The 13,201-nt window shown below is 33.3% G+C and overlaps 2 protein-coding genes across 2 annotated transcripts in view; one reads left to right on the forward strand and one right to left on the reverse strand.

The window, feature by feature from the left end:
- The window catches only part of LOC127880262 (chromatin assembly factor 1 subunit A-A-like), a 44,992-nt gene extending 42,317 nt beyond the window's left edge, over positions 1-2,675 (forward strand). The window contains exon 16 of the mRNA XM_052427585.1: positions 909-2,675. Within this exon, the coding sequence (XP_052283545.1) occupies positions 909-1,903 (995 nt within the window). The 3' untranslated portion in view covers positions 1,904-2,675. The remainder of the gene's footprint in view (positions 1-908) is intronic.
- LOC127880267 (uncharacterized) overlaps positions 1-13,201 on the reverse strand; it is a 536,299-nt gene that overhangs the window by 266,447 nt on the left and 256,651 nt on the right. The gene's annotated exons all lie outside the window — the stretch shown is intronic.

The following is a 13,201-nucleotide window of genomic DNA, read 5'->3' on the forward strand; positions in this document are numbered from 1 at the left end:
ACATTTTGAGTGGTGAATCTACAGTCACAGTAGTGGCTTTTAATTATTTGCTTCTAAAAATAGAGATTTGTTACAGACAATTATTTTCAAGGCAATAATTTATATAATTATAAATCTCATATTATATATTTCCTTACCAAGAATCGAAGTTCTTTTCACAGTTACTGTACAGATTTATTATTTTGATTATTTATAACCCAAATGATTGATTTTTAAAGTTTTTTATTAAAATGATATAATTCTAATTTCTTTGATTTTCATTACATACCTGTGGACTTACCGGTATGTCCATAGATACATGATCTGGCTTTGATCTCCTTTAAACCACAGGCCTTGATTGTCAGTGATGTCTGACATGGTCATAATTGACTGTGAGACCCTCCCCACCCCCACCCCCCACCCCGTTGGATTGGACAAAATTCAAGGGAAGTAATAACCTTTAAAGGGAGATGATTTCTATACCTGCCAAATTATCAATAGAAATTCTATTTCAATGCGGCCCAGTAGGGGGCATTGTGTTTCTGACAAACACATCTCTTGCTTTAAACAAAAATTGTTTTTAAACAAAATATACACAATCCTTTAGACTGATATTTTAAATCTACATACTTGAGCGTTTAAAAAATGTGAAATGGAGATTAAAGGTAAAGGTTACAGGGGCATATCAATTATTTTTTCAACCATCACATTTATTAACGACATGACTGCAGCTTTTGTCATACATTCTTTACAGAACAGAACAATACTAATTCCTTGGTATTTTAAATAAGTGCATCTCTTATTAAATAAAAGTTTTTTCTGATTTCTACTTTAATTTTAATAAGTAGCTCTACATTTATAATTTAGTTTCTACTGTCCACTTTATTTTTCAACTGTTCAAGTAATGGAAACTGTTGTGTTTAATTCAGCGATGCCAGACCTGATTCGTCTGGTCCATGGCAATCCCATGGGCATTAAGAACCTGGTCAAGGAGTTCTTCCATTACTGGAACAAGAAGACCAATCCTGACCAGAACACCACCCTAGACACCTCTAAACACATGGACGTAAGCATGGAAGTGGACGAAAAGTCGGACCAGGTCTTGAATGACAGTAAACTGGATCAGCCAGAGTTCTCTACAGTGTGTATATCAAAAAGACAGCTGGATATTAAGATTCCAGCTATAGCTGTGCGGGAGAAACGGCCTGACCACAAGAAGGTGTGCTGGTACGTGCATGCAGACGTGCTGAAGCAGTACGGGATGGAGGGCCTGAAGCTGCCGAACTCCTGGGAGTACGTGTGTGTGAAGGAACCCAAGTGGGCCCAGGACAAGACTAACACTCCTAAAGCTGAGGACTCAGGCTCTGGGGCAAACACCAAACTGAGTTCAGTTCCCAAGATTGTACAGTTTGCTCAGCCGATGTCGCTTGCTCAGATTCAGGCCATGTGTCCGGCACCTGTGAAAGAGGCTCACACCAAGGTTGAAGCCAAGATTGAAGTCATGGAATTGAGTGCCAAGACGGACGCCAGTGAAACCACCCCAGGGAAAGCTGCAGTGCCACCTGATCAAAAAAGTATCAAGGACATGTTTTCTCCTCTTAGTAAGAAATCAATTACCTGTGGGAAACCTTCAGGCTTAGTCAAAGCAGCAACCAACTTGTCTAGCCCTAAGGAGAAGCCCTCTGCTGTAAGTACAGCTTCAACCCCAGCTCAGGAGGTGATTAGTAAGAATGTTACCCCGTTGAAACCCACAACTTCTGACTGCAAGTCTGGGGCCTCATCCCCCATGCCCAATATTCTGCTGTCAATGTTGTCTTCACCTGAGTTAATGAAAGCCTCTCTTAAAGAAGCAGAGAGCAAAACAGAGAGTAGATCAAAGGCCAAAGAAGAACCAATGGATATAGACATTATTGTTCTCGACTGAACTGTTCTGGCTTTTGGAACAACATTAAGTTGGGAAACAGTATATTATGGTCATGTTTTACTGTGATGATACCTTTAAAAAATGAATTTTGTTTTGCAAATATGATTTTGGAAACTGTTTTCTGCCATAAGTGGATGAGTTTATAGGTGTGTATATCATTTATATTTTAATTAAGAATAAAACAAATAATGCATGTTGTTAAAACGATGTTGAGACAAAATACCTATTTATTATTAACCAGGTTTTCCAAAGGAAAAAACAGGTTATTAGATTGGCGAATGTCGGCTGACGGGCGGGCGGAACAAGCTTGTCCAGGCCATAATTTTGTCGTTCATTGTGAGATTTTAAAATCATTTGGCACATTTGTTCACCATCATGGGACGGTGTGTCGCACAAAAGAATCACGTCAATATCTCCAATGTCAAGGTCGCCACAACAAAAAATAGATTTATTTTGAAACAAACTTACAAAAGGGGTTAATTTTGTTTGTTCATTTCAAAAGTTCAGTTTGAGTTGTCTCCCTTTATCAGATTTTTTGTTCACAATGAAAACCTGGTTTTGTGACAATTTTGTCCCTTTTTGAAATAATACTGTAGTTTTACATGTAACAATGTTATTTGATAGCGTTTATCTACTGGTGTTTATGTGATGACTAATTTGACAATATGATGTTGAAACAGAAGATGTACGCGTTGTTACAATTTTCACACTAGTTATGTATTATACGCAAGGTAACTAATAAAATTAACCTTATAATATGGTTTATTACAAACTGTTTATTACGTTATGTTTTATTCCCATAGTTGCTCATGACAGGCAAGGCATATGTCCATCACATAAAAGTTGAGATCTTACTTTGAACCATCACATCTCAAAATATATCCATAATACAGATGTAAAAACTGTAGCATCATTAAAAATGTAATTTTAATAAGTTTACCCTGTAGAGACTCGTGTTCCGTGGAGAAGGTCATTCTATTACTATTTAAAACTAATAATGATAAGCGTTCATGACAACGGGCTCCTCGCGTATTCTTATGCGCACATGCAAGTACATTGTATTCAAACACGCACGTTTGCGTCTAACCTGTGCAAGAAACCCATGGCTGCCATTGTTTTGAAAAATGGAAGCCGAAGACCCTAGAATTGAAGTCCACGAATTGTTTGAGCTTGGAATCCAGCGAATATTAACCATGTAACACTACATTGCATCAATGTCAGACATCATATGGAATATGCACACATTTTGACCTTGATATAATCTCAAACTTCTGATAAAGTTGATGTGATTGCACGTAAACTGCATCAATCGCTTCCATAACCTGAATGTTGCACGTAAGGAATGCATTTTAAAACGCTCTCTCGATTCATTATATGTGCGTTTTATTTTACGTAATAATATCTTAAATATTCAAAAGTATTTCCGTAGCATAATGGTTGTTAGTGAACCTTAGATCTTTTCTGCTTCAGTTTTTAGTGCTGATGCATCATCGCCGAACTCGGACTTGATTACTTCAGACAAATAATAACAATCTACGCAAGATTTTCTCGAGCAAGCGTAGCGTTCTTTAAAAAAAAGATCCAAGTGCTTATAGGTATTCCAGCATTTTACATTGACCATATTAATGGGCAAATTATTTCATTAACTTCGAAGCAATTTAATTGGTTATAGCTACTAGGGCTTAATTCGTGAACTAGACAAAGGTTAAACGATAATATGTTTTCTAAAAAATTACACACGCAAGTTAATAACATTTGACATGTAAAAAAGGCAACAGTTATATTTAAAAAAAACACTTCAATCCCTCCATAAAATCGCGAAAGTGTTTGTTATAGGGGTATTCCACTAAGACCCGATTCCCCACGATTTGTCCCGATTTCCAATATTTCGAGGTCGGGGATATTCGTAGCCCAATCGGGGAAGGTCCGAACTAATTTGTAGCTAGTCGTGGGTCGGTCGTAAGTGATTCCTGCAACTCGTGAGTTCCTGGAAAATCGTGACCAGATTTTAAACGTGTTTAAAATTTTGCCAGGACCTCCAAGACTGATTTTAATCGCAGTTGCTTCGTAACAACGTCGTAGTGCGTTCTTGGGCGTCGTAATGGTATCGTAGGTAATTCGTGACTCAATCGGGAAATTGGTGATCACGTGATCTGTCTGCGAATCAGCTACGACTTTGTCAAGACTCTCACGAGTTCACCCCGCGTGAGTTGTGAACCCGCTGAGATTCTCGCGATTTAGTTACGAAACTGTCACGACTTTTGGAGAATGGGTGTGGTATATAAACAGAGCTTCTCGGGTTTTCAGTCATTCCTTTGTTAGGGCTTTGTATGAATAACAGGGAATTTGTTAATAATCAAAAATAGCAAGAAAAGGCAAGGGCAGGGGGAAGATAAGTAAGAATACAATCGAAGAGTACTACAGCTGCTCTTCGTCGAACTTCCAATTTTGATTTGGTGCCAAAAAAAGGAACGGAGGCCATGTACACAGAAGAATGTAGGTCACATTGTTAATAATGATCAATATCAATAGATATTGGCGCCTTATTCATGGGTGCGTTCGGTGAGGTCCTAGCTTAGTGGTGACCGATCTGCAACGTTCGTAGTACAGTCGCAGTAGATTCTTACACATCGTAATGAAGTCGCGACCCTATTCGCGAGACTTTAACCGAACCCCACGATTCGAAGTAACTCAATCGTACCAGTGCCTTAACTGAATAGTAGACCGTCACGAGTCTTCCCGCTTCAATTAATGTGATAAATCGTAGCGAATCGTGGGCTTGTTTTCGTAGTGAAAATTACACTACTCAATTGCTCAATTGCATGGTGCTGCTTTACATAATAAATTCTACCTATAAGTCTATGCAAAAGTTTACCAATAAATAGGAAGTAATTTTGTAAATGTTCAGTTGCACGTGCTTTCCAAGTTCTTCACTAGTAATGTGGTAACAAATTACTTCTTGTCACACAGGTGGTTAGCGTGCGGCTATGATATTAATTAGTGAAAACATCATTTTGAATGATAAATAATTATATTATAATGAAAAATAAAATTAACTGGAAAAAAAAATCAAATATATATATACATGTATATATATATATATATATATATATATATATATATATATATATATATATATATATATATATATATATATATATATATATATATATATAACAAGGTATCCAACTCAAAATCACCCGAGAACGGGGTGCATCGCTTTGAACAGCCATTACTTCATATGGTATAATTATAATGTGATAATTTATCATTCAAAATGATGTTTTCACTAATTAACATCATAGCCACACGCTTACCACCTGTGTCCTGTCATTATTAAAGTTGTGTATGATATCTACAAGTTTTATATGATAGTTCTGTGAATTATCGTTATACAATATGACTCAAACTTCAAATGTTGTGTATTTTAAACCTATTCATTTATACTCGGTTCGAAAAAGTTTTAAAATAGAAAAAGTCCGTTTCGTGGGTAGAACCAATGCTTGGTGTCTGTTGGAACGCTCCCACAGTTCCTGTACCCATCAATAATAAGACTAAAAACTTTGTTACAGCAAGAACATCCCTTCATTGCCCCTTTTGTAGTTGATTTCATTGCTTGTAGTGTCTGATTTGTTTAATAAGTACAATTAAGTAAATTTTTCATAAAATATTTCGTATTATTTATAAAGTTATCAAAGGGATCTTTTCACGCTTTGGTAAATTGACAAAATTGAAAAAAGTTGTTTCAGATTCGCGAATTTTCGTTTTAGTTATGATATTTGTGAGGAAACAGTAATACTGAACATTTACAATGCTCTAATATAGCCAGTATACGCATCTTTTGACGATTTTAAAACCTAAAAATTATGAAGCGTTGCAACGCGAAACGATTGAATAATTTGGAGAGTTCTGTTTTTGTCGTTAAATTTTGTGAAACTACGAAGATTGCTTATATAAAGTATAAAATATGTCAAGAATGTGTACACGGCGGAATAGCTCAGTAGGCTAAAGCGTTTTTACTTCAGGACTCTGGCAGGACTCCAGCGGTCTCTGGTTCGAAACCTGCTCCGGGCAATGTTCTTTTCCTTTTTTAAATTTTATTCTTGATTTTTTACTGGAGCTTCTACGATCCAATGTTTACATTTATCAATATAAAGCATTTAATGAATAAGTTTAAAAATGCCACAATCTGTGAAAAGGCCCCTTTAAATAAAACCCCTTAATTTCGACTTCCTTTCAGTGTTTTTGCACTAGTTTCGATGAGAATTTCGCAAACACAAACTGTATAGGCATCACATATCATTTTGCAATAAAAGAGCAACTGGATTTTAAGAAAACATTGTTTTTATTAGGTGGGCGAATAATTAATACAGTTTCAAGCATTTTCTATGTAAATATAGGGGTGTTTTTAAAGTGACAGATCCCGATTACATTTGTAAGATTTGCATTAAAAAGAAGTAATACTATAATTGATGTCAGCTGTTAAACATTATTTCTGCAAAGTTTCAGTAAAATCGATCTCATAAAACACTTGTACGGCGGCAAAAAGCTCCATTTCCGGCCGAAAATGGGTCGCGAACCAGTTGAGAGCCAATTGAATAGCGCTTTTTTTTAAGCGATCCGAACTTACCCATACGCTTAAATGTATAATATTCACTGTGGGCGATACAATCCAAAATGTTATTGAAATAAGCATTACAAGTAACCTATCATAAGAATTCTAAATTTATACAAGGAAATAACTAATTTTATTTATCCTGTGATTGTGTTGTACAATTATAAAGGCTGCTTAACGATTCAATCGTTATAATCACTTAACCAATAGATGTTATTCGATCTAAAATGTATTCAAAGATTACGTTGCTTTTTAACTGAAAGACACTGAACCTTATTACAAATAAAAAACATGTGAAGTATGCGAATGAAAAACAATATAAAGTCAAACAAACAGTGTACTTGTTCCTTGTGCTAAAAGTTTACTAAAATACCATCCAACTTTGAACGGTAAATTATTTACGAAAACTGAAATAAATTCAGGAAAATGGTCTTTGTATAATAATTATGTCTTTTTGTCTTGCTTGGAGGCAGAAAACAGATGGTATTTATTTCCGCCTTTAAAAGTTCCATTATTTCATGTCGCTGGTGTTTCACTAGTTTTGTCTGCCAGATCTGTTAATTCGAATCAAATAAATCACACCACTACAAATAAATCACACCAGTAATTATTTATTTAAATGTTAATGTTTTGAATTAAGGGATATTGTATAACAATTATAAAAGCGAAAAAGGCTGAATATTTGTTTTTGCCTTCATAGAAATTGGAATCCGTTTGTATTCGATCCTGAAAATGTTTAGAACATCGCTAGCCATCGGCATATAGTTTTTAGCACAAAGTCTGACCTCAACTAAAATAACTAAATATATAATTTTATATAAAAATATTGTGAACTTTCAACTTAACGTAAGATATAGGTACACAGATACAATGCACGAAGCCGTATCCGTCATTTTGGAGTGAATAACATTTCTATAATCACATTTCGATTCTGGAAGAACATGAATTTATACCAACATGCTTCACATTCAAAGAAAGGGGCACCCAAACTACCGATTTCATATTTTAAACAGTTTTTTTTTGCTCGGAAGCCGTGTTGACATACTTTTTGTAATTTCGATAAAAGACACATATTCTACATAATTATAAAAGTAAGGTAAGACTTCGTGCAACGGTTTGTCATATTATAGTTATTATCGAAAAATGTTTCTTCCAGAAATCTCATGTAGAAATTATTTTATTCCTCTTAATAAGAGTACAAGTTATTACGCAGAGATACGAGAATATTGTGGGTAGGGCTACATTCAGGAATATTTGTGTGGTTAAATTATCGACCATGAGATCGATATTTATTAAAATAGTATCACTGTTTTATATTATTGCTCAATTTAATTTAAGTTTAATAAGAGAAATTTCCGCATTTGTTAAAATGGTGTTCACACAGAAAAGTAGAAAACTCCCCATCTTTTCTTCATTTTGTGCAGGTTCTTTTATACGAAACATATGGATGAAACATTTGGGACCGTAAACATGTTGGCGACGTGCTTACAACAGTGCAAAGAATCTATTTATTTTTATTTACAACTTTTGCCGCGAGGACACGACAACAGTATGTGTAAGGCAACGTGATATGTTTCTAAGTGAAATGTGGCACACGTTTTGCATCGAATTTGCTGGCAGTCTTTATATAAATTCAATATCATCACAAACTTCAACTATTGTCCAATCGGCACTTTTGAAGCAAGGCGAATACTGAAAAACTCGAAAAGGTTCAGTATAGAGCCTTGCGAATAGTCTATGACTATGACTCTCCATATTCAGTCATGCTAGATAAGGCAAAGTTGTCTACCCTTAATCTCAGCAGATTAAGGACAATTGCAACAGAGACATACACAATGATCAATTGTATCTCGCCTGAATATATCAGAGATTTTGTTAAAACCAAGTCATCATCTTATAATGATAGGTTATTAGACGTTTCACTGTACACTACGGAGATATATTTGGACGAGCACACAGTTTGACGTCATATTGGACGAGCCGTTAGGCGAGTCCAATATGACTTCAAACTGTGTGCGAGTATATATATATATTACACCTCAGAGATATCGGTCCTTCGTTATAGTGACCAGCCAGGCAATCACAAACCGTATATGGACCTCAGCCTTCGGCTTCGGTCCATATACAGTTTGTGGCTGCCTGGCTGGTCACTATAATGCGATTGGGACCGAAGTGGAGTTTACTTTTTCTTATATAACACCGAAGAGTTTCCCCTTTACCATTGTACAGTGTTGTACGATTGTTTATGGTTTAGATCTAAAAGAGATAAACTGAAGAATTTCGCAGGAATAATGACGCCATTTCGTTACAAAATTTTTGCAGTAAAACAGAGCAAATTTAGTGGTGTGTAACCCCGAACGGTCCATATACAAAAAATAGTGACCGGTCCATATACTATTACATGTATTAGGTTCCTCTATCGCATTTTATAGACTGAAACCGGTCATATAGATATAGAAGGACCAATATCTCTGAGGTGTAATATATATATATATATATATATATATATATATATATATATATATATATATAAGTAAAATGTAATTATCCAGATTGTGAATATTATATAATAAAAGTAAAAACACGTGTCTGGGATTTAAAATATATATTGATTTAGCCAACGCGTTTCGCATAGCTCATCAGGGCATAATACAATATATTGAAACGTCAAAATGTCATGGAGATAACGTCATATCAATTATGACGTCATAACGTCAATAAATATTTAATGAAATTTAATTTGGGTTTAAATACATGTATAACATGTTGTTCTTTTGCTAACCTAGCTGAAATATTTTTCGAAAATAGCTTATAAAATGGAAATATTTTAAATTTTGGTTCATTATGTGAACATTCATCTAAATGTTTACTTAAAGGCATCTGTCTTGTTGAGGGGTCTCGCATTTGTTGTTCATGGACAGATCGCCTATTTTAAGTTTATCGCCAGTTTGGCCTATGTAATATTGTTTGCATCCATTGCATACTAATACATAAATCACATTTTGTATATCACATGACATATTAGTTTTTATTTTGAACATTTTGCCATTAAAATCAAAAGAATTCCCTTCAATAATATAACCACACAGGGCGCATCTAGGGTCATTACATTTGGATACTCTTGGTTCTTGAGATGAAAAGTAAGATTTGGTTAACAGATGTTTTAAATTAGGTGGCTGTCGCTTACATTTTATTATCTTCTGATTTGAAATTATTTTATTCATAACCGGGTCTGTTTGTAAAATGTCAATGTTGTTTTTTAATACGCCAAACAGTTCTTTATTTTTTGGATTTTGTGTTGAAATAAATGGAATTATATTACTCTTGTCTTTTTGTGTTGATTTTGAAAGTAATTCATGTTTAGGGATGGAAAGTGCATTTTTAATACCTGTATTTATAATAGATTGTGGATATTTTCTTTGAATAAGGGAATGCTTAAGTTCATGTAAACGTTTTAGTTTAAGTTTATCATTCGAAACTATGGTGCAGATCCGTTTCGCTTAGGTGAAAGGAATATTTATCTTTGTGTGTTTATTATGACACGAGGTAAAATTAAGATATTGTTTAGAATCAGTTTCTTTGTAATATATATCAGTATTAATTTCAGTATTGTTTTTTATAATCAATATATCAAGAAATGGTAACTCGAGTGTGCTTGTTTGCATTGTAAACTTGATATCCGAATGTAAGTTGTTTAAAATAGTATAAAAGTTTTGAAGTTCATAGGGAAATTTTGTCCAGAAAATAAAGCAATCGTCTAGAAATCTTTTCCAAAATGTTTTTATAAAAGAAAGAAATTCATCATTATAAATTGATCCAATTCTTGCATATAGTTTTTGTTCTAAAAATCCCACAACCAATGTAGCGTATGTTGGCGCGAATTTAGTACCCATTGCAGTCCCTTCAGATTGGTTGTAGTACTTATCATCAAAATTGAAGTTATTATTTTCAAGTATTATTTTTATGCCTTCTTTTATAAACCGTTGCGAAAACCTTTTATTAACCGACTCGGGATATTTTTGAAGCCAATACTCTTGGTTTAGAAGCTATTGATTATTGGCTTCAAAAATATCCCGAGTCGGTTAATAAAAGGTTTTCGCAACGGTTTATAAAAGAAGGCATAAAAATAATACTTGAAAATAATAACTTCAATTTTGATGATAAGTACTACAACCAATCTAAAGGGACTGCAATGGGTACTAAATTCGCGCCAACATACGCTACATTGGTAGTGGGATTTTTAGAACAAAAACTATATGCAAGAATTGGATCAATTTATAATGATGAATTTCTTTCTTTTATAAAAACATTTTGGAAAAGATTTCTAGACGATTGCTTTATTTTCTGGACAAAATTTCCCTATGAACTTCAAAACTTGTATACTATTTTAAACAACTTACATTCGGATATCAAGTTTACAATGCAAACAAGCACACTCGAGTTACCATTTCTTGATATATTGATTATAAAAAACAATACTGAAATTAATACTGATATATATTACAAAGAAACTAATTCTAAACAATATCTTAATTTTACCTCGTGTCATAATAAACACACAAAGATAAATATTCCTTTCACCTTAGCGAAACGGATCTGCACCATAGTTTCGAATGATAAATTTAAACTAAAACGTTTAAATGAACTTAAGCATTCCCTTATTCAAAGAAAATATCCACAATCTATTATAAATACAGGTATTAAAAATGCACTTTCCATCCCTAAACATGAATTACTTTCAAAATCAACACAAAAAGACAAGAGTAATATAATTCCATTTATTTCAACACAAAATCCCCAAAAATAAAGAACTGTTTGGCGTATTAAAAAACAACATTGACATTTTACAAACAGACCCGGTTATGAATAAAATAATTTCAAATCAGAAGATAATAAAATGTAAGCGACAGCCACCTACTTTAAAACGTCTGTTAACCAAATCTTACTTTTCATCTCAAGAACCAAGAGTATCCAAATGTAATGACCCTAGATGCGCCCTGTGTGGTTATATTATTGAAGGGAATTCTTTTGATTTTAATGGCAAAATGTTCAAAATAAAAACTAATATGTGATATACAAAATGTGATTTATGTATTAGTATGCAATGGATGCAAACAATATTATATAGGCCAAAATGGCGATAAACTTAGAAATAGGCGATCTGTCCATGAACAACAAATGCGAGACCCCTCAACAAGACAGATGCCTTTAAGTAAACATTTAGATGAATGTTCACATAATGAACCAAAATTTAAAATATTTCCATTTTATAAGCTATTTTCGAACAATATTTCAGCTAGGTTAGCAAAAGAACAACATTTTATACATGTATTTAAACCCAAATTAAATTTCATTTAATATTTATTGACGCTATGACGTCATAATTGATATGACGTTATCTCCATGACATTTTGTCGTTGTAATATATTGTATTATGCCCAGATGAGCTATGCGAAACGCGTTGGCTAAATCAATATATATTTAAAATCCCAGACACGTGTTTTTACTTTTATTATATATATATATATATATATATATATATATATATATATATATATATATACTTAGCTGTTATTTATGTGCTTTAATATGCTTTTAAAAATGTATTTATGTGCTATACTTGCTTTAATATCTTAAAAATTTTAAACAGGTCTGCTATGCTTGTTTTAAGTGTTTAAATGTATATAATATATGTTTTAATGCTCAACCATGCAAGAAAACTTTAATGTAGCTTTAGGTATCTTAACATTTGTCTTATATGTATGTGTTTTAACATGCAAAATATTATGCTCTTAATGTACACTTCTACTTTATTTTGTGTTTTATGTGCTCAAACTATGTATTTGTACTCTATATGCTTATACTACATGCTTAATCTTTCTTTTATCTCATTCAAACTTGTTATACTCTATACACCTGTTTGTCGGGAAATAGCTCATGAGCTAATGTTTATTGTTGTTCATATCCAACGTAAAATAAAGATTCTTGTATATGTATCTTGTACTTAAATAGAGATTCTTGTATCTTGTATCTTGCTGTATATCATTTACCACTATATTAAGTATTATAAGTATGTGTACTCATTTTGATCTTGAAAGAAACTTATGCCAGAGCGTTTTACTGTCTTAAAATGAAGACCTACCCAAAGAAAATAGTACGAAAGGAATGAAACCTTTGTTGACATTAGAACGATCTTAAGTTTTCCAATTGCCTATGTATCAAACACTTTAAAATGCATACGATAAACATGTTAGTACTGCCACATCGTCATGCAGTATTTAATGGTTCACGCATATTTCCTTAATATGATGTTGAGTCAATATTAATGCTTAAAGCGATGAGAAAATACATTGAGCTTATTTTAAATTTCATATTCGAAGTATATAATGCGACAACGCATGTAAAGTGTTTGACGGATTTAAAGGGCAAATAGATATAACAAATGTGCAATTCAACAAGATCAACATGATCAAAATGAAACTGAAGCACGAAGCCTTGTAATTATTTAGTGCAGCATGTATTTAAGTCAGTATTTCGAGTCATAAGGGACATAATAAAATTCATAAATTGAAACAAATTAATTAAGGCGTTCAGTTAAGCGGTCAACTAAAAAAATGTTCTGCGTAGTAACTCAATGTTACAGTAGTTATCTACACACCTATTTGTTTACTGGAGTTGCGACA

The sequence above is a fragment of the Dreissena polymorpha genome, chromosome 4 (assembly GCF_020536995.1).
Source record: "Dreissena polymorpha isolate Duluth1 chromosome 4, UMN_Dpol_1.0, whole genome shotgun sequence".
NCBI lineage: Eukaryota > Metazoa > Mollusca > Bivalvia > Myida > Dreissenidae > Dreissena > Dreissena polymorpha.